This window comes from Ursus arctos, unplaced genomic scaffold (genome assembly GCF_023065955.2).
Source record: "Ursus arctos isolate Adak ecotype North America unplaced genomic scaffold, UrsArc2.0 scaffold_16, whole genome shotgun sequence".
Taxonomy (NCBI): domain Eukaryota; kingdom Metazoa; phylum Chordata; class Mammalia; order Carnivora; family Ursidae; genus Ursus; species Ursus arctos.
Window position 1 is genome coordinate 24,981,993 of NW_026622830.1, and position 25,110 is coordinate 25,007,102.

Here is a 25,110-nt window from a genome sequence, read left to right on the forward strand (position 1 = left end):
AAACATCTGGTAAATTGGAAAGTTTCTCCGGCCCCTTGTCACATCCCCTCCACGGGCTCCAAGAAGAACTAGAGGTTCCCCACCCACCCTCACTCCCCACCACAAGCCCAACTCCTCTTCAGGGGAAGGAATCTCCCCTTCTCGGCACCTCCGAGCCAGGCTGGGGGGCTGTGACCGGGACTCGTTCCACCAGGGGGCGCTCCCTCCCCAGCAGGCGTGCCCTCACCGCCTTGTTCCTACGGGGGCAAACCAGCTTGCCAAGGGGAAACAATCGTGGAATTATGACACACATCTCAATCACTGAAACCTTTTTAAAATAAATTAAGACAATTTTATTTATTTTTTTTTAAAGATTTTATTTATTTATTCGACAGAGATAGAGACAGCCAGCGAGAGAGGGAACACAAGCAGGGGGAGTGGGAGAGGAAGAAGCAGGCTCATAGCGGAGGAGCCTGATGTGGGGCTCGATCCCATAACGCCGGGATCACGCCCTGAGCTGAAGGCAGACGCTTAACCGCTGTGCCACCCAGGCGCCCCTAAGACAATTTTAAAATTATGTGTGAGAATTGGGGGAATCTAATAGCTTTTTAAAGCTCTTGAAGTAAAAAGGGAGGGAAAAAAAGGTTTGAAGGAGAAGCCGCCGCGAGCAGCCCGGAGCTCCCCTCCCGCTGCCTCAGAGGCCCCACAGCGAGCCCCACCATCAGAGTCCGCTGCCCTCTGGGCCGGGCCAACCCAGGCGCCTGCCCGCCCCCCATCCCGGGCTCCCAGAACCACTCCTGCCTCTGCAGTCCATGCCCTTGAGGCAGCCAGAGGGAGCTTTCAAGACACCAGTGAGACTGCGTTGCACCTTTTATTAAAATGCCCTCAGGATTCCCAAGAGAAAAAAGCCCTGTGTGACCGGCCGCTCTCCCCATGGCGCCTCCCTCCTCTGTTGGCTCTCCTGAGCCACACTGACCTCCAAAAATGCAGATTCATTCCCACCTGGGGCCTTCTTCCCAGGCTGTTCTCTCTGCTGGAAGACCCCCTCCCTACTGCCCCCACCGGCACTGGTGGGGAAACAGGTCACGAAGGCCAGATACCACTGCTCAGCACAAAAGCTGGTGACCCTGGTCCAGGCACCTACCCTCCCTGGGCCCCAGGCTGCCCACTCCTGTGCTGGACTCTGGGGGGAGATGTGATGCATGTCAGGAGTACGGGCAACACGGCATTCTGGATCTGCACCCCACTCCCCAAGCACAGCACACAGAACACCCAGCCCTGGTCAGGCCTCCGGAACAATGAGACCCCCAGCTGGGCTCCCAGATGCTCCTCACTGCCCCACTCCCAGGCCTTTGCCCCTGCGGTTGCCCTTGCTGACACCACCACCGGCCAGTCCAAGACCTGCCCACCCTTCCCGACCCCGGTCAGGATCCACTCAGCATAGAATCCTGAAAGAAGCCCAGATACCAGAACCAGGCAGAACCTCAAGGCCTCCGGTCTTCTGCCCCTTCCCAAAAGCCCCTTGGGGCTCACAGACAGGGTCTACAGTCCCTCACTAGGGAGGGACCCTCCACAGTCCATCCAGGGCTGGCAAATAGAGAACACAGAGGCCCAGAGGGAAAACCGGGGTGAGATCAATCTTGGAAGAGCCCCTGGGGGAGGGAGACTTTGAGCTAACAGTTATAGATATTTACTGGACAAATAGTTATCCAACACCTGCTATGTGCCAAGTACTACGCCAGGCACGGGAACTGTGAACAAGATAGACATGGTCCTGCCCTGCGGGGCTGGGGGGAGGGGGCACAGTGGTAAACAGACACACAGAGAAATACTGTGGTGAGAATAAAGCAGGGCAGGGGTAGAGCGTGCAGGGGTATCAGGCACTGAAGGGATATTTGAGGAGCACACGAAGGGGAAGCCATTTGATCCAACAGAAGCCCTACTCAGGCGGAGCAGACATCAAACACAAAGGTCCTGGCCGGCTCTGGGCTAAAGGCCCCCTCCTCCAGGAAGCCACTTGAGATTGCTTCTCCTGAGCCATGCTGCATCTGCACACCGTCCCATGGCTCTGCCCCCCGGGTGCCCAATGCTTGTGCTCAGCACGATCATGTGTTGGAGAAGCCAGTGAAGATGCGTCCACACACAGGCGTGGTCCGTGTCCCCCGTAGGCCAAGGCTGGTGTTCTTCATTCTGGTGTCCCCAGTGCCCAGGGCAGTGCCAGGCATACAGCAGGTGCTCAGTAAGTGTTGAACAAGTGTGAAATAAGGAAGTGATGCCAGAAAACAAGGTCAATGATGGCTGTCCCCACACTTCCCTCCGTACTCTCATGCCCCATCTCCTGGTGGAAGGACACCCACCTTCAGCCGGCCAGGGGGGTCATGACTCCTCAGCCCAGCCGGGCCCAGGAAAATGCTTCTGTTCCACTGGAGATAAATGTCTGTTCCTCTGTTGGATTGTTAGCAGTGCATCTTTAGGGGGCAAACAGGAGGCATGTTTGCTCCTTGGCCGCAGCCCTCCATCCTGAAGAAGGCAACCCAGGGAGGGGCTGGACACAGCCGTCACAGGCGAGGGCGCGAGGAAAAGCAGCGACGGTCACGTGCTCATCATCACGTGAGGAAGGCTGCATTCAAAGCTTGGGTCCCAAGGTCATGGGCTGTGTGGGTGTGAGGTACGAGGAGCGAATGAACGTGCGGGAATCGAGGGTGTGAGTGCGTGTGTATGAGGTCTGCACACGTGTGTGCGAAGACAGGAAAACACCTAGAGGAAAATGCACCAAACTGATCTCTGGGAGATGGGATCCAGATGGTTTTTACTGGCTTTTATGCTTTTCGGTATTTTCTTGATTTTTCTGTACTCAGCCTGCGGTACTTTTAGAATCAGAAGAAAGCTAAATATAAGTAGTGTTTTAAAGGCCATTGACGCAGAAGGCAGAGAGCAGGCAAAGAGGCTGGTGTGGCTGGGCAGGCACCTGGGCCTAGGGAGGTGGGGGGCGCTATGGGGCTCGGGGAGCACAGGTGTCCAGGAGACAGGACGTTGGGCCGCCAGCCCACCTTCCTCACTCACCAGCTCCAGTGTGACACTGACCTCCAGTCCCCCATCTGTGTTCTAAGCTCCTTCTGACCCTGATGCTCCAGAATGATCTGTCCCATTTGGCATCTAGGGCTCAGGCCAGGAGGGGCTGGGTGTGAGCAGCAGGAGACACACAACACTGTAGGGGGTGCCTTCTGGGCCTGGGATTCAGCATCAGGGGTGCCTGCCCACTGGAGGGGCCGCCAGCAAGCTCCCCCGGCTGGAGACAAGTGCCCACGGTTAGCTGCTGCCCGCGTAGGAGGTGACACTCCCGCGTAGGAGGTAATTTTCTCCCGTGCCTACAATGTGCCTACACCGAAACACGTGGGCAGAGGCAGTAAAATGCTGCTGTGACGGGGCTGGGTCCTGCTGAGGGGAGGGTTCACCGAATGGCAGTCGGGTGGAAGCTTCCCCTGAGGTTGACCTGTCCTGACCCCTAGTGTCCAGCCAGATGGCCCCTAAGTCAGGATCTCAGCTTCTAAAGACCCTGAACCTCCCCCCAGGCGAAGGCTCTGCAGATGCCTTTAAGAAAATCCCCTGAGGTCTGGTAATCACCACATCCCATTCCCCCACCACCCACCGCCCCCACTTGGGCTTCCCCCCACCACTAGGCAGAGGCCTTGGCCCTGCCACTGCTTTTACCACCGCCTATCCACCCTGAGTTCTCCACCCAAGACGCTGCCCAGAGCGGCACACAGTGGAAGGATTGAGGGGCTTCGGCTCAGAAAAATCTGGGTCCAAAGTGACCCAGGCCGAGGTGCCTTCCACCATGCTTCGGGGCCTCCCTTGCAAGAAGGGCAGAACAGTTTGTAAAGGCAGAGTTCCCTATGGTGAGTGCCCGATGGCAGAGGAGGACAGACAGAGCAGGGCAGGAGACACACAGCTGCCACCACCTCCAGATGGCTGCCAGGCCTCACTCCAGCCATGAGGCTGAACCAAGTTTCAGAAGCAAACAGCTCAGCCCAGCGGCATGACCCACCGGCTGCATCACCACGGAGCCTTCGAGGCTCTGGCCCTATGCTTCACCTGCCAGACGGCTGCACCAGGTGTCCTGGGGGAGGGGACTGTCCCCTGCATTCAACCGGGGCCTTGTTGGGGGAACGTGGCCCCATCTCAGACACAGCCTGGTGTCTAAGGGACAAGAGACACACGACCCAACCTCCTGGCCTATGGGACTCCGATATCTGCAAATATTTATTTTCTTCTCCAGGACTCTGGTGAAGAAGGAGGTCAATAGAAGAAGGCCTCTATCCTCTGGGTCTGGCAGGGGTAATAAGCCAGGGACAGACAGGACGCCCATGGGCCTAGGCCTCGCGCTGGAGGACTGGAGAGAGGATGGGCCGCCTTAGAACCTGACGCGGTAGCTCTTCTTCATGGAGGACTGAAGGGTGGCCTTCAGAGGTCTTGACAGCAGTTCAATGAATGAGGCAACAGGTATGGGGGTCGCTGACCTCTGCACGATGTACCTGGACGCCTGGGACAGGACTGAGGGGGAGGCCTGGAGATGCGGGGAGCTGGATAAGGCGGACTCCAGGAACCCAAGCCTGAGGCTGACGGGGCGAGGGTGTCGCTGGGGAAGAGGGAGGTGGCAGACGAGCGGGTGCTCCGCTCAGGATCCGGGTGCTTGTGGCTGTCGTGGGCTGCCAGCTGGATGTGCGGGACCTGCTGCTCTAGAATGTTGTGCAGCAGGAGGTCAGGTGTGTGGGTGGGCGACAGTCTGTTGAAGTGCAGGCTTTGGTAGATCTGAGGTGAAATCTGGGGGGAAACAGCAGGCGGTTCACCCAGGACCAAGAGCAGCCTCACAGGAAGGATGGGCCCTGGGGTCTTCCTGGACAAAAGAAGTCTCCAGAGTACCACGGTTTTCACGGAGAACCACAGCCCACTGGCACTGCAAGCCCACTGTGTGCCAGGTCTGGCACTGGCCCTTCTCCTGGTGCTGACAACAACACTTTGTGCTCAGCACCGGACTCTCCCCATCTTAGAATGACGCCTCAAGCTGGACCCGAGTGGGGCCCCCACCTCTCCTGTCAGCGCTCACCAGGCTGCGCTCTGAGGCCCATCTCTAGAAGGCGGGAATGCTGAGCAGCCCCCCTTCGCACTGACCTCTCCAAGCCCAGGACAGAAGGGGTCTCTCGCTTCAAGAGCCCACCACAGAGGGAGGAAGCTCTATTGGCAAACGCCTTTGGAAGAGGCTTGAGTCTGTCCAAGCAAGAGGCAGGATGGGGCTCAAAGCTGTCCTGCAAAATCCCCGGCTCCCTTTTTCTTTCCCCAAGCCGAGCGCCCTTCCATTCCTTCCATCCCTGAGGCACCAGGAGACCCTGTGTCTGCTCTGGAGCAGCCCACGGTATGGAGGCGGACAAACAGCCAGACGAATAGCCACAGACTCTGGGAAATTCTTTTAAGTCGATCGAAGTACCAGGCCTGCGGAGAGCCGCCTGCCATCTGCCCCATGAGGGTGTCCTCAGAGACAAAAACCTGTGTCCGTGGCCTGGTGTCCAGGGCACCAGCCAGACCAGCTTCCTCCCACAACTGCCTGTGGCCCAGCATTCTGTTTAAGGACTGACGCTCCCCGGCCCCTGACTGGAGGGCCCTGGGGGCACGAGGGTGGCTGTGGATGAGAGGGGCTCCCCAGCCTCCCGCACCAGCACCTCGGGGAGCAAGCCCCGCCCTGCCTCACCTGGTGCTTCATCCAGCCATACTGCACGTGGGTGGACAGGAGTCGGTGACGCTGGGACCGGTCCTTGGGCTTGTATGCTGCTCCCACAACTTCGCTCACCTGGGGGCGCCACGGGCAAGAGTGAAGCCTCGGGGCAGACCGTGGCGGGCCCCTCTGTGCCCTGGGTCCCCCCGCAGCCTCACCTGCTTGCCCTTGGACTCCCACTTGTGCCAGCTGTGCTCGATGTCTTCTGGAGAGCGCTCTCCGGCCCACGGGGACGTCTGGGTGATCTTCTGCAGCTTGGCCCACGCCTGGGCCTCCGCGTCGGCCTTGCCATTCAGGAGAGCCATGAGCGCCACCTGCTCCCGCCGCTGGTACACCAGGGCCTCGGCCAGAGCCCGCTCCTCCCTGACGCGAGGGCCTTTCCTTCATAAGACGCCCTCATACCACAAGGCAGGGTAGCCTTCCTACGGACCCGGAGAGGCTTTCTCCCTCCTGGGCCCGAGCCTCTCCCAACCTTCTCATCCCTCCCCTGAGGCTGTACTGCCCAGGGCCCATCATTAAACAAATGTCCAGGGAACGTTAGCAAAGCCCAGACTAAACTGACCCCCGACAAGTCCTGTGACCTTTCCTACCACCCTGTGCTCTCCCCCATGGAGGCCTAACACCCCATCTTGACCTTACCTGGGCCTCCCCTTGCGAAATATTTAAACATCCTCTCCCTCCCAGGGAAACCCTGCCTCTGCCTTGTTTGCTAATCCCACACGGGACTGTAAAGATGTATACCTCGACAAGAGGAGAGGAGCCACAAGGACCGGATGGGTACCTGGAAAACTCCTACTTACATATCAAAACCCAACTCCAGAAATCTCCTCTCCTATGAAGATTTTTACTTGACCCACCCAATGAGGGGACTGTCCTCTGAGCCATTCCTGTTCTTAACAGTCCCATCACACATCACATAAACCAGCAGCCGTGAGTTTACATGTCCATCTCCCCGAGGGGACTGCGAGGTCTCGGAGGCAGGACCTGTGTCTGGATTGTTTTGGATCTCCAGAACCTAGCACAGAGTCTGGCAGTCAGCAGGACCTCAATAAACAGTTTTCGGAATGACCCAACATGATCTGAGACTCGGTCAGGAGTGAGAGTGGCACACGGGTGGAGGAGGAACCCGGAGAGGAAAGCAGCAGCCTGACTTTCCCGGGGCTCAGGGAAATAACTCAAGCCTCTGCTCAGGACCAGAGCCCCGGGCACTCTCCTCCTAGGGACCTCTAGCCACATAGAAATGGCCTGGGCAGGGGAGCCAGCCCTGGCTGATCTGGACCTGGCTCTGGGGCGGGGGCCCATCGAAGGGCCTGCATTTTTATATTTCCTGCTGGTTTGTGCCACTCAAACTTTCGGCTGAGCTGGGCTCCTAGGCCACAGCTGCCGCCTGTACGGTCCAGTGTCCTGCAGGTCCCAAGACTGTGGCCTTCTGAGGGTCCTCCCCAGAGATGTCCGGCACTACCCAGCCCAGATGAGGCTGCCCAGGACCTGGGGAGGCTCCCAGCATCCCCCTCCTTGGGCCGGCAAAGAGCAGGGGGGCTGTGATAACTCACTGCAACTCTGGACGGAAGACCTTCTGGGCCGTGTCTGTAGAGTCGGCCTCCTCTGAGCTTTTTCTCACTTCAAGATCACCGACCATCTGAACACCCTCCAACCTTTTCCAAACACTCAGGCCAAACGTCCCTGTGATTTAACCAGACCCAGCTCAGTAACAAGAACTGGACTACCTCCCCTCCTCTGATCCTTCTGCCCTTCACCCTCCCCCCTCAAGAGTCAGCTAGCAACCCCTTACCCTTGGCCTACACCTCTGGATGCTTACCACGTGCCAGGCATTATGCTGGCTACTCAACAAATACCCGAAGGAACCAGACACTAGCCCTAGAGTATACTTGGAGCAAAGGCCAAAGCATCCTGCCCCGCATGTAGGCTGAGATGGAAAGGGCACTGTGGCGATGACAGTGACCCTCGGGTGGGCTTACGTAGCTCGTGTAGAAAGTAGCAATGGGGGGCGCCTGGGTGGCTCAGTCGTTAAGCGTCTGCCTTCAGCTCAGGGCGTGATCCCGGCGTTATGGGATCGAGCCCCACATCAGGCTCCTCTGCTGGGAGCCTGCTTCTTCCTCTCCCACTCCCCCTGCTTGTGTTCCCTCTTTCTCTAGCTGTCTCTCTCATTGTCAAATAAATACATAAATAAATCTTTAAAAAAAAAAAAAAAGAAAGTAGCAATGGCACAAAATGATCGGGTGTCCATCAGATGTGAGGTTGGGGCGGCGCTGGGGAGGAACAGGGCTGGAGGGGAAAGCAGGGAGTGAGAACAGAGAAGCATGAGTCCGGCTTTGGGGCAGGGCATAGCTAGTAGTAGGCCATTCTCCTGCTGCAGATTTTTTAGAATTTAAAAAAAATATAGTAAAAAATCCTACTTTAAAAAGTCATCGGAGAGGTGTAGAAGTGAAAGAGAGCAGATGAACTAAAATTACAGAAAGGGAAGAGTCCTTCCAAGAAGACCTGAAAATGAGGGCTGCTTCCTTCTCTGGGAGCATTTTCTGAGTCTGCGGGTGGGCTTAGACAAAGGAAGCTACTGGAAGGAAGAGAAACTGCCCAAGCTTCTGAGAGCCATTCTGGCTGGCAGGATGGATCAAGTCTAATGGAGTTCCATACACATCGCTGTGTTTTCCACAGACATTTGCTGAGCACTGGGGGAGCTGAGGGCCTGGAAGTTGGGCTAGACAGATAGAATGAGGTTCATGGGAGACAAAGTCCCACTAGAGGAAGAAGCCTTTTAACAAACACAACAGACTTCACCCTGGAGACAGACGTCACAATGGAAAACAGAAGCAAACTGAGTCTACCGAAAGCTGCAGTCCAGACCCAACCCAGCTCAGTTCCTGACAGCAGTGAGATGAACAGCCCCATAGAGAGGAACCAGCACAGGCACTGGAGGGAAATCATGCAAATTTTGGTCTCTGTGGTTCTTCTATACAAAGTCCAAAGTCTGGGGTTTCATTTTAGATTTGGTTTTAGTTTGGGTTTGGGTTTGGGTTTTGGTGGTGGGCGGGGGAGGTGTTGTTGTTTTGGGGGATTTTGGAGGGATGAATTTTTTTTTATGCATATAACATGTAAAAAGAGAGGAAAGTATAACATAAAAGTATAACCTGAAGTTACAGGACAGAAAAGTATAACCTAAAAAGAAGAAATAGGCATAAGAATCGGACCCACAGAGAATTCTGACGTTGGAGTCATCAAATAAAACTTTAAAATAACTATTGTAAATAGTTAAATGAAATAATGGAAAATATGAACAAAGGGAAGGAAAAGAAGGAGAATTTCAACAATGATTTGGATTCTATAGGAAAGAACCAAATGGGTATTTCAGAACTAAAAAAAAAAACCAAAAAACCAAAAACAAAATTAAGAATTAACTGAATGGATTTAATAGCAGGCTGCATACAGAAGAAGGCAAGATTAATGAATTGGAAGGCAGGTCAGCAGAAAATATCCAAACTGGAACGCAGAGATTGGAAACAACAACAACAACAAAACAGAACAGAGCAGAGTATGAGAGATACATGGGACAGAGTCAATGTTCTAACATACATGTAACTGGAACCCCACAACGGGAGGAGAGAGAGGATGGGTAAAAGCAGTACTGAGAAGATGATGTTTGACAATTTTTTAAAATTGATGAAAAATAGCAACCCACAGGTTAAAAAAGATCAGTGACTCCAAGCAGTATAAACACAAATAAAACCACACTTCGGCACATCATAGTCAAACTGCTGAAAACCAAAAGCAGACAGAGAAAAAAGAAAAATTACCTTCAAAGTATCAACCTCTGGGTGGCTCAGTCGGGTAAGCGACAGATTCTTGATTTCGGCTCAGGTCGTGATCTCAGGGTCATGAGATCGAGCCCCATGTTGGAGTCTGCCTAAGTGGATTCTGCTTAAGATTTTCTCCGTCTCCCTCTGCCCCTCCTCACCCCACCCCACTCACACATACTCTCTCTCTCTCAAAAAAAAAAAAAATTAAATAAAGCGTCAACTTACAACTGACTTTTCAAAAGAAAATACAGAAGCCAGAGATGATGGAAAAATCTTTTTTTTAAGTACTGAAAGAAAATAAACTTCCAGCTGAGAATTCTATGCCCAGTAAAATAGTCTTAACATTTTAAGGCAAAATAAAGATGTTTTCAGATAAATAAAAGCTTAAAGAATTAATCACTAGCAGGGATGCCTGGGTGGCTCAGTCAGTTAAGTGATTGAGTCTTTTCTTTTTTTTAAGATTTTATTTATTTATTTGAGAGAGAGAGTGAATGAAGGAAGGAGTGGTGGGAAGAAGAAAGTAAGATTCTTGCACAAGAAGTGGTATCAGGTCAAGAGTGCATATTATAATCTCTAGGGTAACCACTAAAGGATAATATAAAAACAATTAAAAAGCTAATAAAGGAATAAAACAAGATAATTGTTTTAAATACTTGATTAATCCAAAAGAAGGCAGAAAAAGAAGAATGAAGGAAGAACAGAAAACAGATATCAAGATGATAGACTTAAACCATGTAAGTAATTTCATTAATATTTGAATGGACTAAATATCCAATTAAAAGGCAAAGGTTGTCAGGGTGAAAAAAATAAGACTCAATATAATGCTCTTCAAAAGAGGCACATTTAAATATAAGGACAGAGATAGGTTGAAAAGTCATGTTGGCAAAGGGTACAAACTTTCAGTTATAAGGTGAATTAAATTCCGGGGATCTAATGTACAGCATGGTGACTACAGTTAATGATACTATATTGCCCACTTGAAATTTGCTAAGAGTAGATATTAAGTGTTCTCACCACCAAAAAAAAAAAAAAATAGTAACTATGTGAGGTGATAGATGTAATAATTATCTTGATTGTGGTAATTATTTCACAATGTACCCATATACCAAATCATCATGTCATATAGTTAAGATGTCAGCTTACTCAGTCTTTTTTTTTTGGTTTCTATTACTATGTCTTCATAGTCACTAAACTTTTCTTCTGTTGTATCTAATCTGCTATTAATCCTATCCAGTGTATTTTTATCTCAGACATTGTTTTTCATTTCTTAATTTCAATTTGGGTCTTTTTACATATATTCCAGTTCTCTCTTTAACATGCTGAGGTTTTCTTCTATCTTTTGTAACACATGAAGTACATTCATAATATTTATATACATTATATATTATAATATTACATCTATTTATACTATATTATATACAATTTATAATGTTACAGACATACTTGTATATATTATATATAATTTACACTAATTTTGTATATTATATTATGTATAATATATGAGTATAAATTATACCTCAGGAATTGCTATTCTTTGCTGCCTGCTGTCTAATGTCTGGAAACTGTTATATATATTTTGTTCATCCTTTTAGTCATTTAAAGTGGAGATGTAAATCCAGTCCTTGTTACTCTGTCATGTTTGGAACCAACAGAAATGATAGGCAATAGAAACAGACCCGGGAGTGAACCAGATATTGGAATTATCAAAGACTTTAAAATAACTTTGATCAAAATGTTCAAGAATATAAAGTAGAAGATGAGGAATTTCATCAGAGAACAGAAATAAATTTAAAATAACCAAAAAGTTTTTACCCATATAAGAGCTGAAAACACAAGGAAACCTAGGTGAACTAATTCAGAAAGGAATAAGCCTTTGATAAGAGACAAGAGACCAAGGCTGCTTCCAACCTGACAGAGTAATGAGAGGAGGTTGAACCCTCTGTGGAGGAGGAGAAACCAGATGAGTCCTTAGTGAACTTTGAACAGCCTCACATGACATAACAGATTATAGCCCAGGATGTTCCAGCCACAGGGCAAGTCTGCAGCTACCCACCAACTCTTTCCTTCAGGCCTTCCCAGGGTATATGGTGACCATACAAGGCAGGCTGGGGGCCAGGCAGAAGAGCTGAGAGAGAGACCATGCAAGTACTAAGTGTAAGAAAGTATAAGATGCTTTTTATGTGATGGCTATATGGGTATGTATTTACTTTCTGAAAATTCACAAGCTGAACCCTTTTGGTTTGTGTGCTTTTCTTTACGCATGTTATAACACAACAAATAAATTTATTTTTAAAAAGAGAAAGGGATGTGCCTTCTCAGATATATGATTCACAAAAATATACACAGGCAAATAATTTTGGGTGGGTGGGTGAGTGGGTGGATGGACAGTTGATGGATGGACAGACTGCTGAATGGACAACTAGAAATCCTGTGATACTATTTGAGCAGAGACAGCTGCTGTGGCCTGAAACCCCACCCCACAGGATATAAGGTTTATGCCAGCTTAGGTTCTAATGGGGACAGGGCCATGATGGGCCATGTAGCATGGCTGACCTTCAGCAGGACCCATACCAATGGTGTCACCAGAGAGTTTCCAAGCCTTGACGTCACAGTCCTGGCCAGCACTGATAACCAGCTGGAAGCTATCCACATACAGGATGTCTGCCACACTATCCAAATGGCCCTTCCAGGTATTCAGAAGCTTGGGGGGAACCAGGGAAATGGTCTGGCCAGCCACAACCTACAGGGGAAATACAGGAGAACTACTTATACTGGAGCTAGTAGAGCCCTCTGGAAGGATCCTAGGACACAGTCCCCTGGCCCATGTCCCAGGGTTCTAGTTCTAGACATTCTCCCACATTAACTTAGGTAAGTTCTGGCACTTCTCTGGCTGCCTCTGGTCCCTTCGGTTAAGTCATAAAGAAGCATTTGCATATTGCTATGTTGTTTACCAACTGCATCTATACAGATTATCCCATTTGAACATCATAACAACCTTCAGGATGGGCAAGTCTCACCATTTCACAGAGGAGAGAAGTGAGCCCAAAGCCACATAGCTAGAAAGTGGTGAGGCTAGGACAAGACCTGGGTCTTCTAAAATTATTCAGCTGGGCACTGGGAATAGAACAGGGTGAGCAAGGGAGTGATAGATCACATTACACTATGAAAGGATGAACTCTACTTAACTGGAAAATGAGTAAAAATAACCAGGATTCTTTTAAATGAAACAGTATTGAAGGGGGATGTGTTTTTACCATGTTCAAGTATGTTAAGTCACAATATAAAAACTTTAAACAGAACAATGGGGGATGATAGAAAGCTCAGAAACCAACATACATTTACATAAAACATCCATATGTAAGAGTGGCAGGAAAATTTGTGGTAATAGAGAGCATGACCCATAAACAGTGCTGGAATACCTGATAAACTATCAAGAGAAACTTCAATCATTGTTGTGTTTCTTACAACTAAAGAAATGGTAGGCACCTAGCTGGCTCAGTTGGCAAACATGCAACTCTTGATCCCACAGTTGGGAGTTCGAGCCCCATGTTGGGCATGGAGCCTACTTAGAATAAAAAATTTTTTTAATTTTTAAAAAACAACTAAAGAAACACTAAAAGGATCAAAGAATTCTTTTTAATAAAACCGCAAAACATGTAAAAGAAAATATGAGTATTTAGCTTACCTCTGAATAAGAAAGTGATTGACAATGGGAAATACCACAATGGGAAGAAAAATTGATTTGACCCCCCCCAAAAAACTGTAATTTTAAAATCGTCATAAATAAAATTAAAAGGCAAATGACCAATTGGGGGGAAATACTGGCAATACATAGACAGATAGTAAGTTAATATTTTTAATATGTTTAAAAATGATTATACATCACTTATAAAAGATGGTTACCACAATAGAGGAATGGACAGAGGACATAAAGAGACAATTCACAAAACTATACATGACCAACAAAATAAGATGTCAATATCACTAATAAGCAAAGATATCTTCATTAAAATCAAAGGAAACCGTTTGCATTTAAAAATCAGCCAAAAGGTTTTTTCACTTCAAACATTTATTTACCGAACGCCTTCTATAAGCAAGGCACTCTAGCAGCCCAAGGAACCCTCACTTGGATGAATACCGCTACTAATCAATACTTTATGCTGGCAAGGATAAAGCAAAATACTAGAAGTGCAAAACTCTATAAACCTTCTGGAGTGCAGTTTGGCAGTACACATTAAAGGCCTTGGGAAGATTTATGTTGTTTTACAAACTATTTTCATGAGATAAACTACCAGATGTGCAGATGAACAACTACGAACAACAACAAAAAGATTGGTGAAAAAGAAAAATTGCTCTATCATTTTTATAGCTTTTAAACACAGCTTTATTGAAATACAATTCACATACAATTTACCCATTTCAAGTGCTTGCTTCGGTGGTGTTTAGTATATTCACAGAGTTTGCAACCACCATCGTGATCAATTTTAGGTCATTTCATGGTGTAAGTAGAATCAGACAATATGCGGTTTTTTTGTGGCTGGCTTCTTTCACGTAGCATGTTTTCAAGGTCCATGGTGCTATAGTGGGTGTCGGTACTTTATTACATTACTTATCCATTCATCCATTGTGGACACGTGGGTTGTTTTCACTTTTTGGTTATTACAACTAATGTTGCTATAAACACCCACATATAAGATTTTGTGTGGACGTGTCTTCATTTCTCTTGGGTGTATTGCTGGGTCATCTGGTAACTCTGTGTTTAGCTTTCGAAGAAACTGTTAAACTGTTTTCCAAAGTGGCTATACCCACCTTATGTTCTTACCAGCAGTGTGTGAGAGTTCCAACTTACCCACATCTTGGCCGACATTTATTATCTACAGCCATCCTAATGAGTGTGAAGTGGGATCTCGTTATGGTTTTGATACGAATTTCCCTAATTCCTAATGATGTTCAGCATCTTTTCATATACTTATTGGTGATCTGTGTATCTTCTTGAAGAAATGTCTATGTATCCTTTGCCCATTTTTATTTGGGTTATTTGTCTTTTTATTGTTGATGTGTAAGAATTCTTCGAATAGTCTGGATACTAGTTTTTACCATATACATGATTTGCAAATATTCTCTTCTATTCTATACGTTAGCTTTTCCCTTTCTTAAAGATTTTTTTAAATTTATTTATTTGACAGAGATACAGCCAGAGAGAGAGGGAACACAAGCAGGGGGAGTGGGATAGGAAGAAGCAGGCTCCCAGCAGAGGAGCCTGACGTGGGGCTCGATCCCAGAACACCAGGATCACGCCCTGAGCGGAAGGCAGACGCCTAACGACTGCGCCACCCAGGCGTCCCAGCTTTTCCCTTTCTTAATGGTGTCTTTTGCAGGCTGAAAATTTTTAAATTTGACAAAATTCGATTTATTTGTTCCTTTTTTTGCTTGTGATTTTGCATCATATTTAAGAAATATTGCCTAACCCAGAGTCATGCAGATTTCTTCCTATGCTTTCTTCTAGGAGTCTTATAATTTTAACTCTTCCATTTAGGTCCATGACCACTGAAGTTAATTTTTATATATGTTGTGAGGTATGTTCTTCTCTATGTTATATGTTCATTCTTCTTGTGTGGATATGCAGTTTTCCCAGCATCATTGTTTAAAAGGCTATTCTTCCCTCCATTTGATTGTTTTGGCACCTTTGCCAAAAAATCAATTGACCATAAATGTGAAAGTTTATTTTTCCACGCTTAATTTTATTTTATTGACCTGTATGTCTACCCTAATGCTAGTACAACACTATTTTCACTGTAGCTTCAGAGTAAGTTTTGAAGTTGGGAAGTGTGAGTTTTCCAACTCTGTTCTTTTTCAAGATTTTTGAACCATTCTAGGTCACTTGTATTTCCATATGAATTCTAGAATCAGTTTATCAATTTCTGTAAAATAAGAAGCTGGGATTTTGATAGATTACATTGAATCAATTTGGCAAAAACTGCTATATTAACAAGATTAAATCTTCCAATCCATGAACAAGGGCTATTTTTACATTTATTTAGGTTGTCTTCAATTTTTTTCAACAGCGATCTGAAGTTTTCATAAAACAAGTTTCGCACTACTTTTGTAAACTCATTTCTCAATGTTTTATTCTTTTTGATGCTATTGTAAGCTGGATGCCTTTTATTTCATTTTCTTGCCTACTTGCCCTTCTGGTAAAACATTAGTAGGAATGGCAAGAGCAGACATCCTCATCTTGTTCCTGATCTTAGGAGGAAAAAGTTTGATCTTTCACCATTAAATATGATAGTAGCTGCTTTTTGCAGATGGACTTTACCAAGTTGAGGAAGTTCCCTTCTACTCCTTGTTGATTGAACATTTTTATCAGGAAAGGTTGTTGGATTTTCTCAAATGCTGTTTCTGCATCTACTGAGATGATTATGTGTCTTTTGTTCTTATTCATGTAATATGGTGTATTACATTAATTGATTTTGGATATTTTTTTAAAGATTTTTTATTTATTTATTTGACAGAGATAGAGACAGCCAGCGAGAGAGGGAACACAAGCAGGGGGAGTGGGAGAGGAAGAAGCAGGCTCATAGCAGAGGAGCCTGATGTGGGGCTCGATCCCATAACGCTGGGATCATGCCCTGAGCCGAAGGCAGACGCTTAACCGCTGTGCCAACCATGAGCCCCTGATTTTGGATATTAAACCAACCTTGCATTCTAGGGAAGCCTCACTTAGCCATGCTATGTAATCCTTTTCATATGATGTTGGATTCAATTTTCTAGTATTTTATTGATGATATTTGCATCTATATTCACAAGAGATGTAGTTTTATTTTCTTATGATGTCCTTGTCTAGATATAGTATCAAGGTAATATTGGCCTCATAGAAAACTCTTTGGCAAGAATTCTTGAGGAATTGACATTAATTCTTCTTTAATTATTTAGTAGAATTCACCAGTAAAGTCATCTGTACCTGGGCTTTTCTTTGTGGGAAGTTTTATTACTAATTCAATCTCTTTACTTGTGATATTCAAATTTTCTATTTCTTTAGATTTTCTATTTCTTTTTGAGCCCACTCTGGTAATTCATATCTAAGAATTTATCCATTTTCTATCACTTTTTTGATAATGAAAAATTTAAAAACTGATCTAATGTCTGACAATAAGTTAAATAAATGATTGTATCTCTATAAAGCAAATATGACTTAATCATTAGAAAGTCTGATCTTTAAGAATGTTTGAGAATATAGGAAATTCTAGGTACATACAATATAATCCCAATTTGTTTAAAATATATCATTATAACATGGTCAGGAGCACAGGTTTTGCCATCAGACAGACTTGGACTTACTCCCAGATCCAACATCGGCAGTTGTGTGAACTTAAGACAGGTCCCTCCAGCTCTTCAGTTTTATATTCCTCATCTGAAAAGTAACCTCTCCCTCACAGAGCTATCATGGAGAGTCAATGAGAGAATACCTAAAAGCCCTTATCACAATCTTTGAAACACAGTAAGCAGTAAATAAATGACACTTATTGGGCGCCTGGGTGGCTTAGTCAGTTAAGCAGTGGCCTTCAGCTCAGGTTATGATCTTGGGGTCCTGGGATCGAGCCCCATGTCAGGCCTCCCTGCTTAGTAGCGAGTTTGCTTCTCCCTCTCCCTCTGTCCCTGCCCCCCTCCACTCGTGCTCTCTCTCTCTCAAATAAATAAATAAATAAATAAAATCTTTTTTAAAAATAAATGGCACATACTGTTGTTATTAAAATGGTTATATTAACATTACAGATTCCTCATCTATTGAACCCATGGGTGACTGATTCCCAACAGATTTGAATGCAGTAAAATTTTCTTCTTACTGAAACCAGACTAGATCTAGCATCTTTGTGCAGAGACTCAAAAGGCACCTAAGAGTGCAAGATATTTATCAAAACCGCAAATGCATACAAGCCCTTGACCTAGAAATCTGACTTCTAGGAATCTATGCTTCAGACATATTTTTCACACATAGGAAACAACATCCACTATTCACTTTTAAGAAAAAAAGACTGAAAACAACCTCAATTTCCCTTCAAAGGGAATTATATCATTAATATATCCTATGGCTTACTGCACAGCTATAAAGAATAATGTACTTCTATGCAAAGATCTCCAGGATATATTATGGAATAAGAAAAGCAAGGTGAGCACCAGTGTGTATGGTATGCTACCTTCACGTAAAAATAAGGAGGAAAGAACTTTGCACATTTCTGTTTGGATAAATAAATACTGGAAGAATCACCAAAAATCAATAGAAGTGAAACAAGAAGAACTGGTTTTGGTGGGAACAGGAGTAGGATGAAGAGTCCTCACCATAAGCCTTTTCTACTCCCTGAGTTTTTAAATCTTTGTTGATGTATAACATACATATAGAAAAGCATACATGTCATAAATGTGCCACTGTATAAATTTTTACAAGCTGAACACAGCTGCATGGCCAGACCCAGATTATGAAACAGAGCATTGTCAGCCCCAAAGCCCCCCTCATGACTCCTTCCAGCCACTCCATGCCTCACACAAAAGTAATCACTTCTAATGGGGTACCTTTGTTTTGTCTGTTTTTGTGCTTTATATAGATGGAACGATAAAACCTACCATATATACTTAGTGTCTGACTTCTTTCACTTACATTGTTCAAATAACTACCCATTTGGTAATAAATAGTTGCAAATCATTCATTTCTAATGCCCGATATTATTCTGTACAGTGTGCATAGTGCAATGTATTTTTCCAGTCTACGTTGATGGGCATTTGGGTTCTTTCATATGTAGAGTTATTACAAATGGTAATTCTATCCATGTTTTTATTCATTATCATTTAGAGCATAGGCTTCTCTGGTGTCTAAACCTAGAAGTGGAATTGCTGGATCATAGTGTAGACATATATTCAGTTCTAGAAGTTACTGCCAAACAGTTCCCCAAAGTGATTATACCAATTTACATTCCTGCCAGCAATAGAAATTTCAGTGGACCTACATCCTTGCCAACATTTGGGATTGCCCATCTTTTTAGTCTTAGTCATTCTGGCGGATGTGGAGTGGTATCACATTGTGGTTTTAATTTGCATTTTCCTGATAACATTAGTCATTAGGGAAATAGCAAGTGATTTTTGAACTATGTAAATATATTACCTACTCAAGAAAATACCTAGATATTTTCATTATTTTCTTAAAGATTTGATTTTTACGTAATCTCTGCACCTAACATTGGGCTCAAACTTACAACCCTGAGATCAAACGTCGCATGCTCTACCCACTGAGCCAGCCAGCTGCCCCAAATATTGTCATTATTTTAAAAAGAATTCATGGCTGCAGGGCCCTCATTACAAAGATTAAAGCCCTCAGAAGGTGTGTGTGTGTGTGTGTGTGTGTGTGTGTGTGTGTGTGCGTTCACGAGCATGTGGGTGGACGTGGGTATATTTGGTGTGTATAGACTCGCGTTTTACTGGGTAATGGTGACTTCTGGCTAACAAAAACTTTTCCATATCAACCAGACTACCTTGAACAAGAAACATGAAAGACTCAGAATCTCAGTAAGAGAACATGGCCCCAGCTCATTAGTGTGGTTCAAATTCCTCCAGTAATCTTCCTACCTCTTTCTCCTGCAAGGGGATGTAGCGTGGGAGGTTGATCTGGACCCGTTCAGGAATTAAGAACTGGAACTTGTTTGTTCCACTGGATTGAGGTGACCACTTGTCAGTGAATACGCAGTAATCCTTGATGTCCCAGATCTAGGCACAAAATGTGGGTTAGCAGCCCAGCACCCTTGACACCAACACCAATTCACACTGTGGGCCCTCCCAGATGATTACTCTTCACTCTGAGGTGGGAGCACTCACACCTCTGAGATACCCAGACACTCAGGGTCAGAAGGCACCCTAAGGATCTTCTAAGCCAGACCCCTTAGCTGGCATGCAGAGAGGGTATGACCGGCCCAAGGACAAGACACTCTTGCCTCATGTCTCACCACAAAGCATGAAGTCAGCTCCTGAGACAGGTGATCACAGAGGTGCACAGCTGGGGGTGAAGGGGTTGCAGGAAGAGAATAATGCAGTAGGGGACCCACTGGGAGAGGCTTCTTGGAGCCATGTCCTCCCTTATTTCCTGGGGGCATCAGAGCAGAAGAGGACGTCTACTGCCCACCATTTTACAAATGAAACCAGTACCCAGAGGGAGTAGGGACTAGGCTAGTGCCACACACAGCAAAGAGTGTGGCCAGAGCGTGGCTGACACCAGCCCCTCAATCTCAAGCCAGTTCTTCCTCACCTTGATGTATCCTTTACAATCCCCCGTGAGAAGGATCAAGTCTTTTTCGTCCGAGGCCATGGCACCCACCACCACATCCTCCTGGCTTAGGAAGTCCACGGGGAACTTCCCCAACAGGCCTCCGCCCCCGTGGATGGACCAGGCATAGATGTGGCCGTCAATGCAGCTGCTCAGCAGGGCGGCCACGTGTGGCTGGCGGGGCCTGGTCTGCAGGAAGATGATCTGCGCAAGAGAGGCAGGCCTGCTCAGCAGTGCTGTGAGCTGGGCCTCACCCTGCCACGGCCACGTGGTGCTGAGGGGCCTGGCAAGTCACCACCCCCACCTACCCCCCGATTTCCTAGATGCCCAGTGAGAATGGTGACCATCTACCACTCTTCCTCCCTAGCCGGTAACGAGGAACATTTGGGTGCACTATGAGCTCCTTGCGCACAGGGGTTCGTGTCTTTTTTGATTCACTATTTTACCCTCATCAGCTACAGGGGTGCCTGGCACATGGTACGTGATCAGTGAATGTTTGTTGAAGAAGACATACAAGGGTGCTCGGTTGGTTAAGCAGCCTCTCGTGATTTCAGCTCAGGTCATGATCTCAGGGTCATGAGATTGAGCACATCAGGCTCTGCGCTCAGCGGGGAGTCAGCTTGAGATCTATCTCTCCCTCTGCCCTGTTCCTGCTAGGTCAGAAATTACAGTGTGGTTTGAAGCACCTGGGTGGTATAGTTGGCTAAACGTCCGACTCTTGGCTTTGGCTCAGGTTGCGATCTCAGGGTCGTGATGTCAATGTCCTGAGATTGAGCCCCACGTTGGGCTCTGTGCTCAGCACGGAGTCTGCTTAAGATTTTCTGTTTCTCCCCCTGCTCTCTCTCTCTCTCAAATAAATAAATAAATAAATAAATAAGAAATTACAGTGTGGTGACTTGTGTGTCCCCAAAACATGTCGCCAACAACAAAAACTCGCAATTACCCCTATTATCATACACGTCCAAAACAAAATGCTTAACCTGCTTCCTGTCAGCCCAGGGGCCAGGGTCACAAAACCAGGAGTCCCTAAACCAAAGACAAAGGGCGAGCATTTCCCCCACTTCATGCAAGTATACTAGCACACAGTGCAAATGTGGACAGCACAGACAGATGAGAAGAAATTAAAATCACCCACGGACTCCCAATACCCAGAAACAATCACCATGATCTTACTGCACTGTCTATAAAGACTTACCACATTTTTAAAATTGTCAAATATATATGCAAGAACAGACAAAAAGCAAAGGAAGAAGAGAGATCCCAGAGACAGAAGACTCTAATACTATATAAGAATGATAGAATCTCAAGCCAGTGGAGAAAAGATAAAACTACATAATAAATGGCATTTGAACAGCTGGTTATCAATCTAGAAAAAAATTGTAGATTCATACATCACACCATACACAAAACTACCCAGATCGGACAGAAAGATGACTAAATATATATGCAATTATAAATGACAAGAAAATATAACAAATTTTTCTGTGATCTTGGGATAAACAATGCCTTTCTCCATTGTTGCAAAGAAAAATAAAGATAGCTAGATAAAAACTAAAATGTCAGTGTGATATCACAAAGGCAGATGAGGCGAAAATACCTGCAAATACGCAACAGGCAAAGGATTCACTTCCAAAGCACCTAAGGAGCTCCAAGGAATTAATGTGAAAAACAACGGACAAAGGATATGAATGGATATTTGATTCACTGGAGAAATACAAATGTCTAGAGGCGCCTGGGTGGCTTAGTCGGTTAAGCGTCCAACTCTTGATTTCGGCTCAGGTCGTGATCTCACAGTTGTGGGATCGAGCGCCATATTGGGCTCTGTGCTGGGTGTGGAGTCTACTTAAAATCCTCTCTCTCCCTTGGCTTATGCCCCTCCTCCCCACTAGCACACGCTCTCTATCTCTCAAAGAAAGAAAGGAAGAGAGGAAGGAAGGAAGGAAGGAAGGAAGGAAGGAAGGAAGGAAGGAAAAAAAAGAAAAATGTCTAACAAACATGAAGAATGCTCAGTATTACAAATAATCAAAGAAATATTTTTTTAAAAAATTTCTACCTACTAGACTGGCAGAAATTAAGAAAAGGCTAATATCCATTATTGGCTTAGTATAAGGACAAAGGTAGACTCACACAATGTTGGAGGGAAAGCAGCTCATCACAGCCTTGGCAGAGCAAATTGGCCTCATCCATCAAAATGTAAACTGTGCTCACTTGGTGACCCATCAATCCCACTTCTAGAAAATCTAGTTTACACAGACAAATCTATAAGGATCTCAGTCACACCATTGTTTATAACAGCAAAAAACTAGGAACAAGTTAAATGTCTATCAGTTGGGCATTCATTAAATAAATTATGGCAAGTCCAAAGAAACATACTGCAGTCCGGGGGGCAGATTTGCCAGTGAAGTTCGTAAAGCTAAAGGCAAACTTCAAGGTCAAGTTCAAGGCCCTTCCAAGGGAGGAATTAGCAACATGGGGTGACTGTTGTAATTGTCAGTTGTTAAGTTTTAAAATTGTCATTTCTTTTCTGATTCTAAATAAATTTTCACTTTTGTATCTAGGTTTTTTTCATAATTTTGTGTTATTTTTCATAAAGGGGGCCTTACCAAATTGTGTAAGTTTTAGGTTCAAAAAAGCATAGATTGGCCCTCTGTATGAAGCCATTAACAAGAATGGAGTAGATAGATTTATACGCACTGAGAGGAAAAGTTGTTTACTCTACATTGGTAGGTTTAAAAAGAAAAAATAAAAGCAAACAGGTGAACTACAGTCTCAAATGCTCCTGGTCTTGTTTAAACACCAAAACCATACCTCCGTGTATATATAGTATACAGACATATAAAAACAAATCTCAAAGAGGCACACTTAATTTTTCATAGTAGTCATTATTTATCAGTTTTAAAGACAATTTTGTTATAAGGCTATTTCAGATCATTAAATATTCTCTTAAAATGTGATTCCTCATACCTGCACAGGATTCACAAAAATGATGTGCCACAAAGATCTCCTATTTCTGAACTGGGGAGAGCTGAGGCTTCCTCCCGACCCTTCCTGCACCAGCCCTGGGACAGCTTAAGTGGGCAGGCTGAAGGGGCATGATGGCCAGAGAGGGCCGTGGGCCTGCGGGAGCCCACCGGCAGGGCTGTGTGGCCAGTGTCAGGTGTGGGCACAGAAGGATGCCCTGCCCTGGGCAGCACAGAGCAGGATCCGTGTGGTTGGAAGGCAGGTAAGCAACACTATTCCTTTTGCACTCTGCACCTGGCCCCTGAGACCTCAAAGACAGTCCCCTGCCTGCTTTGGAAAGAGCTTCTGGACTGAGGTTGGACATTCCAGCCTCACGTACCCCATTGGTCCCAGACAGTTCTCAACAGCAGGGGGACAAACGGTCTGCCTGGGACCCGTTCAGAAGAAGGTGAGGCTACACTTGGGCTGGGCTTCACCACTAAGGAGAGGGTCAAGCATGGGGGCTTCATTTCTAAACCGTAAGAGAGAGAGCTGTACATGGATCTGTGTCCTTGTCCCCCTCCAAATGTCCTTCCTGCCTCCCCCACGGTCTTCTGAGATGGCCGGACAGCAATGGTGATGAAGGGGACCTGACAGGTAAGACTCCCCCAGGTGTCCTTGCCCCTCTCTCATCTGCTATGGAAAGGCTAGGACCGAGGGGGACCCTCTCCAGGGAGCCATCCCTAGAAGTTCCACTCTGTCTGCCACCCAGCTCCCCAGAGGGAAAGGACTCAACTGCTTCAGAAATACTGGGGGTAGAAGACAGAGCACTTAGAAGCCAGGAAGGAGGGTCAGCATCAGAAGTGGGCCAGCCTTAGACAGCACTGCCAGCCACACACATGCGCACACTTACACACACACCAGCCTGAAATTTCACCAGTAGACATTCAGTGCTTTGCATACAATCTCCAAAGACTCTTGTCAAGATTCATGATACAAATCATATTACACACAGATCACCAGTCCAGATAAAAAGCCCAAGGAATTCCCAATGGTGGCAGCACAAAGAGTCAAGGACACAGACTTTGAAAACCAACAGATCTGGAATCAGGCCTTGGCTCGGCTACTTTCTGACAGTGAGAATCTTGGGCAAGTCACTTCACTTTGTTGAGCCCCCGTCTCTTTATCCATAAAATGGGAATAATAATAGTACACACCCACCAGGGCTGTTTGAGAGACAAAATAAAAATAATTTAGGCAAATGTTTAAGCTCACATGTAGTAGATACTAGTATTAACTAGTATCAACTGCTGCTGATCTTATTATTAGGAACGTAACACTCCATCGCAAAAGCTTTCTAAGAGTGCATTTCTAACCCCGGAGTTTTATAGCTGGGAAATGGATGTGAGGTCCAAAATTCATGTACAAAGATGTTCATGGCAATGTTAACTACAAAGGCAAAACCTACGAAGTTAACCGTCTAGCAGCAACAGCGGGCCAGCTGGATAGATCGGGTATCCCATTAACCCAAATGCCATGCACCTGGTAAAGGAGAGGCTGCAGCTCCACAGACACCGGCAGGAAGCGATGCCATGAGGTGTTGGGTGAAAAAGAGCAAATTGCAGAGTAGCATATGTATAATAGGATACTATCCAGTGAAAAAATATTTATAGGAACATACATACTTTCGTACATGTATGTACTTGTATATGCACAGAAAAATATCTACAAGGATGCCTTCACTGTCCTTACCCTGGAGACTGAGGAAGAAGGTAAGTCATCCTTTTATTTTATACACTCCTATAAGGCTTGAAGTATTCAATTTTAATGAAGGACATGTACCACTTTCTAATTAGAGAAAGAAGTGCTCTTTCTTGAACATTGTAAATAAGCTCTCCTGTGAGGGCCTTTCTACTTGCTGCTCCCTCTGCCTGGATCACCATCCTTCCAAACAACTGCAGGCTTCACATTCTGTGCAAATGCCACCTCCTCCATGAAGCCCTCCCTGACTACCCTATTTAAACAGCCTCGCCCTCTCCACCTCCCTTGCCATCCCCCCTCCCCTTGCCTCAGTTTTCTGGTTCTCCGCTGTACTTGCTCACCCTGTGACCTACCATTTATTTTACCCACTGGTTAATTGTCTCACCCCAGCTAGAATGTCAGCTGCACGGGGGCACAGGTGTTTTCTTTCCTGCTGCCTCCCCAGGGCCTGGCATGGGGTAAACACTTAATGAATAACTATGTGGGCTGTAGGGGGACTAGGTCACCATCAAAAGTCAGACTTCGAATCATCTACTTGG

The 25,110-nt window shown here is 46.0% G+C and overlaps 1 protein-coding gene across 1 annotated transcript in view; it reads right to left on the reverse strand.

Moving 5' to 3' along the window:
* Positions 1-4,205: 4,205 nt before the first annotated feature.
* EFCAB8 (EF-hand calcium binding domain 8) overlaps positions 4,206-25,110 on the reverse strand; it is a 60,379-nt gene continuing 39,474 nt past the window's right edge. Inside the window, exons 21-27 of the mRNA XM_048222106.2 lie at positions 19,853-20,074; positions 19,180-19,317; positions 12,136-12,304; positions 7,303-7,432; positions 5,908-6,112; positions 5,726-5,824; positions 4,206-4,803 (exon numbers count right to left, since the gene is read on the reverse strand). Of these exons, the coding sequence (XP_048078063.1) occupies positions 4,444-4,803; positions 5,726-5,824; positions 5,908-6,112; positions 7,303-7,432; positions 12,136-12,304; positions 19,180-19,317; positions 19,853-20,074 (1,323 nt within the window). The 3' untranslated portion in view covers positions 4,206-4,443. The remainder of the gene's footprint in view (positions 4,804-5,725; positions 5,825-5,907; positions 6,113-7,302; positions 7,433-12,135; positions 12,305-19,179; positions 19,318-19,852; positions 20,075-25,110) is intronic.